General features: G+C 33.7%; 1 protein-coding gene across 2 annotated transcripts in view; it reads right to left on the bottom strand.

The window, feature by feature from the left end:
* The window catches only part of LOC117166855 (regulator of nonsense transcripts 3A), a 418318-nt gene that overhangs the window by 32106 nt on the left and 372934 nt on the right, over positions 1-13278 (bottom strand). Inside the window, exon 6 of one of the 2 annotated variants that reach the window (XM_033351222.1) lies at positions 11380-11401. The exons of the other annotated variant lie outside the window; for it this stretch is intronic. Coding sequence (XP_033207113.1) covers positions 11396-11401 — 6 coding nt within the window. The 3' untranslated portion in view covers positions 11380-11395. Of the gene's footprint in view, positions 1-11379; positions 11402-13278 lie in introns of those variants that run through there. 2 annotated transcript variants of the gene reach the window in all.

The raw sequence follows: 13278 nt of genomic DNA, 5'->3' as shown, positions 1-13278 counted from the left end.
AGGAGTGAGTACTCGAGATAGATTAGATTTGATGCATTTTGCTCACCACTAATACTGAAGTCAAGTCCGACTGTTTCAGCAGCCTCCTCCGCTGCTTTGTATAGAAATGCTCCTTTGCCCACTTCTTCGTGATTCCTGACCATTTTAGGAAGAGGGTCTCTTCAATTTGCAACTCTATTTGCTGTACCCAGAATAATCCTGTTGTGAAGACATTCAAGACTCAATATTCCGCGACCCCCTTGACGGCGTGAGATGTACAGTCGGGGAACGGAAGACTTAAGATGCATGCTTTTGTTCATGTGCATAACCTTTCTTGTCCCGATATCAAGACATCTGAGCTCGTTCTTCGTCCATGGAACTACTCCAAATGAATGGAGTAGTACCGGGACGGTAAGCATGTTCGTTGCAGATACTTTGTTCCTCGCCGACAGTTCGGAAGACCAAATCTGTCGGATGAGACGTTTGTATCTGCTTCGGAGAGTATCCTTTATAGATGTCACATCCTGAATTCGTTTCTGTGGCACGCCCAGGTATGCATAAGTCTCTCCAGCGCAAAGGTGTCGTATGGCGCTTCTGTCAACGAGCTCAGGATCTTCAGGGATTCCATTAAGTTTTCTTCGCTTCAAATAAACCTTGGCAGGTTTGCCGCACAAGTACCCGTCGGAATGGCGAAGTGCTAGAGATAGTGGCAATAATTTAAGGCAAAAGAGGAGTGGGCTCATGGTGTCGCCCTGAAAGACACCTCTCTGAAAGGTGACCTTGTTAGTTGTCACACGATTTTCTCCAGATGAGATAGTAAATCTGGTTTTCCAAAGCGGCATCAATCTCTCTATGCACCCAACTATTTGCGGATGAACCTTTAAGATTTCCAAAAGACAGATGGTAAGCCTATGGGGTGTCGAATCGAAAGCTTTCCGATAATCAATCCAGGCCATCGATAGGTCATGTTGGTAGAATGCTGCATCTTTGCAGACACATCTATCGATGAGCCGGTTCTCCCGACATCCGGCTACGCCTTTCTTTGAGCCTCGTTGTTCATACATTTCTTGCCACACAAATTCAATTGCCCGAACAATCCTATCATTCAGGATAGCTGTGAATATCTTATAAAGCGTGTTCAGAAGAAAACTTCTTCCACCAGAAGGTTTTGATACAATCTGGTCCCGGTGCGGAATAGTTCTTCATCCCTCTTAATACTTTACAAAAATACTTTGACCTCCTTTGGTTTGGGTGGGTGTTCGACAGTAACTGGAGGGTCTTGGAAGAGTCGAGATGGATCAGAGAAACTGTTGATTTTCTCTGACCCACCTCTCCCTTCGCTCTAGACTTCTCTTTGCGTCAGATAGTATATATATATATATACCACCTATCTCACGGTCGTGGGACGTGGTTGTGGCTGGGTGGACACGCTGGGGCTTACATACATGGCGAATCGAATGCAACCCGAATTACACAATAGCAGGGGTGAAGCCATTATACAAGGGTATTTTCATATTTCGCGCCTTTAAAGGTACATTCGGATCGGCCATTCCGTCAAGTCCGTGCATCTTCGGATCAAGTTTATCATAGTTTCTATGTTTGCGTTCGAAATTTCAAATGGATACAAGTGTCAAAAGAATATAGTTTATGTTACATAGTAATTACAAATAATAAAAGTGTTCAATTAATATTGAAATGAGACATGTGTTACAGCGATTAAGGCAAACAGGTGAATCTGAACATAACCTCGAACTAATGACAGATTGGCCCTGCATATTTATCATACTTTTAATTGATTATTCTTTACCAAAGAAATGCTTGGTGGTTTTGTATGTTTATCACTGAAAGTGTCGGCAGTAATAATTTAAATAATAAATACTTATTAACAATTTAACAATCATTACTTATTAATCATTTTAATAAGTTCAACATTATTTCTGAATTTAAAATTTGATTACCATTTTTTTTTATACAGATCACTCCTAGGAGAAATACACATCAGGAAATGCAGATAGAATTGTTGCATTTTAATCAACATTGTTGAAAAATCATTATCCCTGGACCTTATCCAAATACTGGGGATTCATCAGCCTAAAATTAATTATCTGAGTCATTTGAATGGTATAGGCGTATTAAAAAGATATCTCGAAGCAGTTTAAGTTGCTCGAATTTCAATTGATACAATTTTTAAGGATTTTTTTATTTTAGAAAATGTTTTCTCTGGACCTTTTCTCAAAATTTGATTTGATCAACCAATAAAATAAATTAAACACTTGTTCGTGATTGGATTGTACCAGTAATAAATGTAGAAGAGAAATTATAGGCCGATATTTACATTCCAATTTTTTTTTATTATTCTATTTTTGAACTTGCTATATCTGGATCTAATTTCCAAATTGGCATTTGATCAGCACCTAAAATCAATTTTAAGTAATTTTGAGGGTATCGGTGTATAAAAAAAATCTCGGAATAATTTGAGTAGCCCGGATTATAATTAATAAAGTTTTTAGGGATTATTTTTATTTTCGAAAATATTTTCTCTGGACCAACTTTTTCTTTAAATTATTGTATTTTCGAAATTGCAATCTCTGAACATGGTTTGCAAACTGGCATTTGATCAGCCCCTAGAATTACTTCTGAGTCACTTTAATGGTATAAGTGTATCAGAAAGATATCTTGAGGCAATTTACCTATTTTTTAGCACGCTGAATCCGAATCCGGTGTCGGTTGACCTACATTAGTTCAATATCAAGGTCATTTGAAGGTCAAAACAACAAAATAACCTCAAAAAAATTTGTGAAAATTTATATATAGGTTTTGAGGGTCGCTGAATACAAATTCAAGGTTTATTTGATCATATTTGGTTATCTGAAGGTCATCTGAGGTCATTTGAAGGTCGAATTCGGAAAAAAGGCTAAAAAAATCTGAAAAAATTTAAATGTAGGTGTTTGAGCATGCTGAATCCGAATCCGATGTCGGTTAATCTTCATAAGTTCAGGGTCAAGGTCATCGTTGTGTGACGATGACAACTGCCCCGTAAGGAGATGTGTCGAATGATTCGCTCAGACGCTAATCGGGGTACCGATGCCAGTGGAAGTGCACTGCCTTACAGGGGGTCGAAACGGTCTGAGGATGATGCCGTAGTGTGTTCGTCCACGAGTTGCCATTGTCCTCGTCAAAGACGAAAAGCCTTTTTACTTAGCCCTGGAGAGTTAAAAGGACGGCGGACTCACCTGCATATCGGACCAGGATCCCTGTCGAGCGGGTTTATATATAAAAATATGGAAATTTTAAACAAACCTTCAACCTAATCTTCTAAACACGTGTGCCCGAAAGATGTTAACGCATTTTGCTTCATTTGTGGAACATTTACAATAACTTATTTGCAATAAGTGCCGCAAAATGCTTTCCATTTCGAAAAAAACTAAAGACGATTCTAAATTGATCTTCATTAAACCCACAGAATAGAATGAGCCATCTAACGAAGATGATTGTTATTTCTGTAAAACCGATATCCCTGTGTATAATAAAAAAAATATGAAAGCGATAGCAGTGAAAGCTCTGATGAAGTTTATAAACCAGGTGGAGTAAGCAATAGAATTGCTGAAAAATTTACACAGTCCGAACTTAATGATCTCGTAAGAGACTTGGGACTACCTAAAGATGTTGCGGAACATTTAGCTTCAGTTTTAAAAAGTAAACATTTATTAGAAAAAGGTACGAAAGTAACGTTTTATAGAAAAAGAAATGATACTTTTAAGCAGTATTTCGAAGAAAAAGTCTTTGATGAAGAAAAATTAGTGTACTGTTCAAATGCTAAAGGACTGATGGAAGAACTTAAGCCAAATACTTATAAAAATGATGATTGGAGACTGTTTATTGACTCACCAAAAAGAAGCTTAAAAGCTGTAATACTTCACAACACCAATCAATATGCCGCAGTACCTGCCGCACACTCTACGACAATGAAAGAATTCTTCACTAGTCTTAAAAAACTTCTAGAGGCCATTGAATACAAAACACATAATTGGCTTATATGTGGTGATTTGAAAGTTTCAGGTATGTTGCTAGGACAGCAGTCTGGGTTTACAAAGAATCCGTGTTTCTTGTGCCTTTGGGATAGTAGAGATTGCGAAAAACATTATAAGAATCATAAGTGGGCTGAAAGGAAATCACTTGAAATAGGAAAAGGAAATATCATTGAATCGGCCCTGGTTGATCCAAAAAAAGTATTGATTCCTCCATTACATATTAAATTAGGAGCCACGTAGCAATTTGTGAAAGCCTTAGATGCAAATAGTCGATGTTTTAAATACTTGGAAAAGAAGTTTCAATATAAATCTGATGCCAAGTTGAAAGAAGGGATTTTTGATGGTCCAGAAATAAAGAGACTTTTACAAAGATGATAAATTTCCAACGGCAATGACAAAAATTCAAAGGGGTGCGTGGCTCAGTTTTAAGGAAGTTGTGAAAAACTTTTTAGGAAATAAAAGAAGTGAAAATTATAAAGTTATAGTAGCCGAAAAGATTAAGAACTTTGGAAAAATGGGGTGTCTGATGTTATACAAATTGCACTTCCTGCATAATCACCTGGATCGATTCCCAGAGAATTGTGGCGATTACAGAGAAGAGCTAGGAGAGCGCTTCCATCAAGACATAAAAGAAATGGAAAAGCGCTACCCAGGCAGATGGGATGTCGCTATGATGGTTGATTACTACTGGTCACTGAAAAGAGAGTGTAAAAGTACAGGCAAAAAGCGAAAAAAACCGTTACGTCGATTATTTGATAGTAAGAGAATACGGTATGAGCGGAAAACATGAACACAAGTTGATACAGAAAAATATGTCTATCGTAATTATTTATGAGGGATTGTTAATTTTTTGATCTTATTATGAGCTTGTACGTGAATTGATGAAGGTCTATCAAACTCGATATGTGGGTTATTTTCATATTTCAATGACCTTGAAAATACTAGATATGGTCAAAATGACCTAGGATTTAGATTTTACGACCCTTAAAACTTATATATAAATTTTTACAAATTTTTTTGAGGTTATTTTGTTGGTTTGGCCTTCAAATGACCTTGATCTTGAACTAATGTAAGTCAACCGACACCGGATTCGGATTCAGCATGCTAAAAAACCTATGTCTGAATTTGTTCAGCAATATTTTCTTCATTTAACCTTCAAATGACCTTGAAAGCGATCTGATCCGAAAAAAAAACAGACAAACTATTCGGAATCAGCGACCCAAGAAACCTAGAACCCCAAGGGTCGCCTCCGTGGACTTTGACTTTTTTTTGTGTGCCTGTATAATTAATATAGGACAACCTCCAAGGGAAAAGATAACGTCTGAAATAAAATTTACAGAATTGGTGTCTACACTTCTAGCAGCATAATTGAAAATTGAACGAGGCCTCAAATAATTACATTAAAATAATATTTCGTGTAGCTTTGAATTACAATCAAAGATTCTTATTTTCTGATAAGGTACCAATAATGTATAAATTTACTTTTAAGATCTGATGAAATAAATAATTGTAGAATAATATCTAAAAAAATTGGAATAAAAATTCCGACCTAAAATTTCGCTTCTACATTTCTTTTCGATGCACTACTATCCTGAGCGATTTTTTCATTTATTTCAGTAGTTAACGAAACGAAATTTTGAGATGAGCCTCAGAGAAAATATTTTCTAAAATAAAAAAATTTCTAAAACTTCACAAATCAAAATTTGGGCTTGTTAAAGTGCTCCGACATTTTTTTGGATAGACCGATACCATCAAAATTACGTAAATTGGTTTTAGCGGCTGATCAAATGCCAGTTTGGAAATCAGATCCAGATATAGCAATTTCGACAATGGAATAATCTAAAAACAAAATTGGAATGAAAATTCCTCCCTAAAATGTCACTTCTAGATTTATTACTGATACAATCCTATCACTAACGAGTCTTTAATTTATTTTAGTGATTGATCAATTAGAATTTTTTTCTGATACACCGATACCCTGAAAATGACTTAAAATTGAGTTTAGGGGCTGATCAAATGCAAGTTTGCAAACCATATCCAGAGATTGCAATTTCGAAAATACAATAATTTAAAGAAAAATTTGGTCCAGAGAAAATATTTTCGAAAATAAAAATAATCCCTAAAAACTTTATTAATTATAATCCGGGCTACTCAAATTATTCCGAGATTTTTTTTTACACCGATACCCTCAAAATTACTTGAAATTGATTTTAGGTGCTGATCAAATGCCAATTTGGAAATTAGATCTAGATATAGCAAGTTCGAAAATAGAATAATTTTAAAAAAATGGAACGTAAATATCGGCATAAAATTTCTATTCTACATTTATTATTGGTACAATCCAATCACGAACAAGTTTTTAATTTATTTTATTGGTTGATCAAACCAAATTTTGAGATGAGGTCCAGAGAAAACTTTTTCTAAATTTAAAAAATCCTTAAAAATTGTATTAATTGAAATTCGGGCAAGTTAAACTGCTTTGAGATATCTTTTTGATACGCCTATACCATTCAAATGACTCAGATAATTTATTTTAGGCTGATCAATCCCCAGTATTTGGATAAGGTCCAGAGAGAATGATTTTTCAACAATGTTGATTAAAATGCAACAATTCTATCTGCATTTCCTGATGTGTATTTCTCCTAGGAGAGATCTGTGTAAAAAACAATGGTAATCAAATTTTAAGTTCAGAAATAATGTTCAACTTATTAAAATGATTAATAAGTAATGATTGTTAAATTGTTAATAAGTAATTATTATTTAAATTATTACTGCCAACACTGTCAGTGATAAGTTTTAACTGAAAAAAGTCTGATTACATTAACTAGTAAGTTTTACTAAAATTATTTTTTGAGGGAAAGTTACAATTCTTGTAATTTATATGCTTAAACCAATAATTAGTTTTTTAGTTTTTGTGCAAGAATTATGTAACACCTCGGCAAAAGAAAATATTAATTTTTTTTTAAATAAATATTTTCAACTTTTGCTAACTTCATCGGTCGCAGAACATGACAATGCATATTTTTAGTAATTTTTAGAACAAAATTTTAAAAATTTTCCAGTTCGACGCGAGCTCAAGTAAAGAAAGGCGAAACATTTTAATACAAGAAAGAAACCTAGTTTTTTATAAATAATTCTTAATTATCAGTACAAATTTGTATTTTATGTATTAGAAACCATCTGCATTTAATAAAACGCAAATAATAATGATTAGCGCCAAAAATTTATAACCCCAATTTTTTAACTTATGGTGCTTTTTTGGACCTTATAATACAGACTTATAGGAATGATATTTTAAAAGTAATATTTTATTCGTATTCTATGACTAATCATGAAGATATATGTTGAGTTTCAACTCGATTCACTTAATATTTACGATTCCGACTAAATTTACAAAAACGTTTTTTCCTGATGGGAAAGACGTGCTAAAGCTAATGGGGCTTTCGCAGCCTCTAAATATCATTTTTTTCAAAACAAAAAATTGGATTTATTTTTGTGTGAATTCAAATAGATTTTCAGACGATATGCATAAAAATTCGAAAAATAATTGCACTAATTGTCGAGAATCTTCTGACAAATGCGACAAGATGACAGAGTGAACACAGAAGAAAGAAGAATCTTTCGTTAGATATTTCTTGAAAAGTCGTTTTTGTCGAGTATTGAGCCTGGAAAGAGATTGAAACTAAGGAACAAATATTTTGTGGGCTGTGGTCCAAAAAACTCCGTTCATAACTGTTGACGATAGCTCACAAGGGTTTTGAGAAACGTCTTTATGATCTTCAAAATTTCGACAGGATGAACTGTCAACGAGTCAAGGTAATTAGAGGTTCAAGCGAAACTTCGAAGTCGAAAAGTGAAATTAGTTGAGAGAAACAATTACTTCGCAGTGACGTTAATTTTAACACTTTGAATCTATCCACATGTCTTAAAAATTCTAAACGACGCACTTCAGTGATAAACGAGTCAAGAGAATTAAAAAGCTAAAACTATCAAGCTTATGGAGTTAATTCTAATGATTTTTTTGGGGCTGAAACAGGATTTGAAATGTATGATTTGTGAAACATGCACTAGAAATCTCGCATATCCAGATACTTCACAGGGGAGAAATCGCCGAATTGCAGAGTAAGTAACCTGAAGAATGAAGACCAATGCGCCTGGATGACCTGTACGTATTCATGACTTTACCACGAGAAGTATTAGAAAGCCTAGTAGATATTTTAGACGATAATAGACAGTTTATACTGAATCCTTATTTGGCTTTATTTTTCAATTTTCGAATTTCTATTCCCGATAGTATTTGTTATATCTAATTTTTATTTGATACCATTTCTGTTTTTGTCAATTTGCATGTAACAATCTTTCCATTTTTCGGAATTTCCGCCACAGCTAATATTCATTTGCGCGAATTTCTACTTGGCATATTTGACATTTATTCGAATTATCATTCGACATGATTTGTTTTTTCCCGAATAACGACATAATCTAGCATTCATTTATACGAATTACAATTTGTCATAATTTCTACTTCATCGAATTGTCAGGTCAAAAAAATTGATTTTGTCCTATAGCTTGGGTGTCAGAACACGGATATCTCTGACATGCGCAGAAGTGATAATAAATAATGTCAAATGATAATTCGAATAAATGTAAAATATTACGAGTGGAAATTCATGAAAATGAATACTAGGTTATGTGGAAATTGGAAAAAACAGAAATTTTATTAAATGAAAATTAGTAATAATATATACTATGGAGAATGAAAATTTCAAAATATGAAAATGAAGCCAAATGAGGATTCGGTATAATAGAAATAGTGATAACTGATAATTAGGTTGAATAGAGGTTATGTAACCTGAAAATTCAAAAAAATAAAAATGAGAACAAATCTCCGTCGGCAACTTGATTTGCGTCTTGATTGCGGTGATATTCATGTGCCTCGTTTTATCTTACCAATTGTAATGAAGTCTATTATTGTCCTTTCTGACGAGTTTGCTTTATCACGAGGTCTAGTGTGTTAATAACGGGATCTACTGAGGCCCGATCAGCAGTTTTGAAAGAGAGATCGTCACGTATATGGTTAAAATCAGAGCTTTACAGACCGAGATACCTAATACCTGTTTTTATTTGTCGGTACATTTATTTTGTTATAATATAGATTGATTTTACCTGATATTTGTGTTTTAAAGTTATTAAATTTCTAGTTCCTGACAGATGAAATTAGACCATTACAGTTTTTGAAGTCGGATCGATAAATAGTATTGTAATCATTGCTATTGTGCGCGTTCCAATTGACCGTAGTCGAAACGTGAAATGTTATAAAAATTTGTGTGGAAAGTTTTCCAAATATTGTTACAAACGACAAGTGCTGCTCATGTCGCAACCGATTCGAAAGTATTTATTGCAATCTTAAAGTAGCCCAAAATAAGCGACTGTTTAAAATTTTATAAGCTACTGGATACACGTATAGTTAGCCAAAATAAAAGTAGGCCTCTTTTTTCTTTTCCTGAAGTCATTTTTCAACTCGCGACTAGCAATTGTTGCTCTTGTGGAGTGTTAAACGTAAAAATACAACTTCTTTTTTAAAATCAGATTTCCATAAGAAGCTATGAAATACTGTATTGAATATGGGAGGTATTTCGAAGCCTTCTATCAATATAACTCTATGTGCTGACAGCGCCCTGTATAAAACTATTCCCTAGATTTATACATAAGGCGTAGTGGCATACACGGTGCTGTCTGCAGATAGACTCATATTGAATTGAGGCGTCGATTTTTTCTTCGAGATTTCAAGATGGATTTTGAATGTATATTTTAGTTTTAAAATGTATTGAAAGGTGTAAGAATATAATAAATATGACATTTTTCACGAACATTTAAGACTTTTAAGCTAGCAAAATAAATCATTAAATTGAACTTAGCGACGATTTAATGATTAAGGAGAATTAAAATTGTTCTTTGATCACTTTGTAGTCGAGTTTAGGAAGAAATAATATACAAAATATATATTTTAAGCAAATGTGAAAAATATGTTATTTTGCTCAACTTGGAAAACTGTGCCGTAAAAAAACTTCTTAGCCTAAATTTTATAGTTGTTCTTCCAACAAAATCTTTCTTCATAATATGATCATCTTGGAAAATTGACAAATTCGCGAGAAAAGACACTTGAGAGTGTCAAAAATAATCACCTATAAATTTTAGTCTCAGCCTGTAAATAATTTGATGTTATTTTACGTCATGCCAAATTAAAAATATTCGACCTGCGTCTAACGATATAAGTTGACACACTACTTTTAAAAAAAATGGAGGACTTAAACTAGCAGGGTCAAATTCCAATTTTAAGGTGATTTTCGTAAGGTTCGAAGTTTATAAACAGTTTGGCAGGATAAATTAGGCGCATATTACATGTATAAGATATTCATCTCGATGAAAAAAAATTTATTTTTTCACTGAAATTTGAATGAGGATTTGTGTAGTGTTTTAATGCAGAATAAAAACCCATCTATTTGAAAGCAACAATTAAGAAGCATTCTGTGTAAACAATCGTCAAAGATAGTGTTAGGAGGGATAGGGCAGGAGAGGGGCGTGGTCTACTTACAAGGAGTGAGGGTAATTAAAGGGACGTGGTATCTGCTGATTGTTGGAGGGGCATGGCCAAATTACAAAATGACCGTAATTATAGGATCTTGCCTCCCCTAATTGATTAAATGGGTAATTCTCAGCTGGAAAAGAGGAGGGACTGTGCTCCCTCCCACCTAATGAATGTATCGAAGTTGGAAAAGTGGAGAGGGCTCACCCCCTCCCTATGTGAATCTGCGATGTTTCATCAATAGACATGTTGAACCTCGAAATAGGGAGCCCCGATGCCTATTAGTTTAAGAGTAAAGGACGATTGGAAAAAGGACAGACCTAATCACAACTCAAATTAATGATCCTGATCTTATTTTCTATCAAGGTTGGAAAATGATTATTAAAATAACAGCAAAGCCATAGTTACTCAAAGGTATTTATAATATTTCATTTACTAACCAAAACTTAAAATTATCCTAAATTATTCTAAATGACAGGTAAATGACAGAATAACATTTTCAAGTTTTCAACACTAGATTTCTATAGAACTATTTTTGAGGAGTATAACTTTTTCTTTTGCGCCTCAACCTCGTCCTGCTATGCGTCATTGCTGTTCTCTTTATTATATTACATGGTGAGTAGTCATAAAACTAAAGAGTATTTGCTCAATTTAATAGTCTGTAGGTATAAAGGTGAATTGCCGAAATAGAAGTATGATTCTATTATGTCCATATATTAATAGAATTTTAGTGTCCTGTTCAAATTCTCTATGTGCTTCAACCTCTAATCCAATTATAATCGCCTGGGACAATGAACGATTAAGTCTGCAAACAGAGGGCACAATGATTCGTTACGGGGTTCTCTTCTTGAAGTTTGTATACATCATAACCAAGCGTTTAAGAGCGGCTTTAGTAAGTACTTGTTTAAGAGGTGATGACTTAGGTTGGTCCTTTTTATTTTTTGCGTTTCAGGAACAGTTTAATTCTTCCGAGTTTTAAACGACACGACGATAGTTTGAGTTTCTGTGAGCTTTGAACAAACAAAGACCAGCGAGGATTCTATCTCTACTGAATCAGTGTTAACTTATGACATACTGGCTCTTTTAGATACAAAAACTGCATTGATTCAACGCGGTGACATGCGCCGGTTTACGTACGTAAAATATGTGAGGAGTAAGGGAGTGCTTTGTTTGGTGGGGGAAGATCCACATGTTGTGAGCGTGGGACTAACCGTCATGCCACGAATGTGAATAAAACTGGTATCTTTTTCACAGCCAAACAAAGGAAAGATGTATGCAGTTCCTACAAATGACATAAAAGAACACGTGTTTCATATAAATCATATAAAAGAATTCGTTTTTCCTAGAAATTACAAAAGAGAATCTCTATGTGCTGTAATTTACACAAAATAACACATATTTCCGATAAATCACACAAAATTCTTTGGTAGGAAGGAGGGGTGCATTTAGTATAAACCTTTCTTCAGGTGTAAAGGAATAAGTGGCTGTACCCGCTAGCTACTCGCTCACTGTGAAAAAAGCCTCATATTATCTGCTGATTTATGTAGGGTGTTGACAACCTGGTCTAAAATTTTCTCTCTTGAAGAACGAACCATTGCATTTAAGTTACGTGTGTTTTATATAAACAAATGTTTCAAGTTCCAAGCAGAATTGAAAGCGATAGAACCGGAACTTACTCAAAACAAAAAATGGTCAAAGTAAGACGTTACAACGAAAGCTAATTTGTTTCACCTGTCATAAAATGTAATCTAATTTCTATGAACGTATTATTCCACGACGTAAGCAAAATTCACCACTGAAGATAAATTTAAAAAAAATTTTCCAGTGCAATCTTTCTCTTAACTTACCGTTAATAAGAGTTATCCAAACAACTTCGAATTCGTTCATGTGTCAAGACAATGTTGTACACTCTCTAGTACTATTTTTCTGCGTTAAAAAAAGATTGTTATTTGTATAATTCATTCTTTAAGTTAAATAAAACTAATTTTTTTTAAACTAAACACAATTTGAATGCAGAATAATGCAAAAAGTATTTGGAAAATGCATGCAGGGAGATGAATTAAGACTAATTCTGATCAAAAACGTTTTAGTTTAAACACTTGATCACAAAAGGCGAAATTTTCCTATGTCATTTATAAATCTCATAAATAAGTTTCTAAATAATCTTTACCACTATTCTTGTCCGAGGGAAAAATTTTAAATATTATAATTTTCTTTTTAGGTCTCTTGGTTCACATGTATAAGGTGTAGATATACTGATCTTCCTATTTGAAGAAAAACTACTGGCAAGCGCGCACGGAAATGTTTAGCACAAAAGCTATTTTTTTCATCTGAATAATGTTCAGAACCAATTTCTATAAAATGTATGCCAAAAAATTAGATATAATTGGTACAAAATCTGTTTCAAAACAAAGTTTTAAAAAACCTCAAAGGAATCTTCAGAAGAAATTTAAAAATAATTTTCCAGCAAAATTTTTTTTAGGAATTAAATGAAAATCTTACGCATTAATTTATTTTTTAAATTAGCCACCATTACGAAAGATTCCGTAACAATAGGCCTAGTACTCTACTTGACGTTACTTTTACAGAAAATCTAGACATTAATCGAAGCAAAACATTTTGCAGGAAGGTTCCCCACAACATCTTTTTTTTACCCCGAAAAGAAAATAATTGTATATATTA

This window comes from Belonocnema kinseyi, chromosome 2, assembly GCF_010883055.1.
Source record: "Belonocnema kinseyi isolate 2016_QV_RU_SX_M_011 chromosome 2, B_treatae_v1, whole genome shotgun sequence".
NCBI classification, from domain to species: domain Eukaryota; kingdom Metazoa; phylum Arthropoda; class Insecta; order Hymenoptera; family Cynipidae; genus Belonocnema; species Belonocnema kinseyi.
Note: the sequence above shows the minus strand (reverse complement) of the source record. Positions and strands in the feature narration are given on the sequence as shown.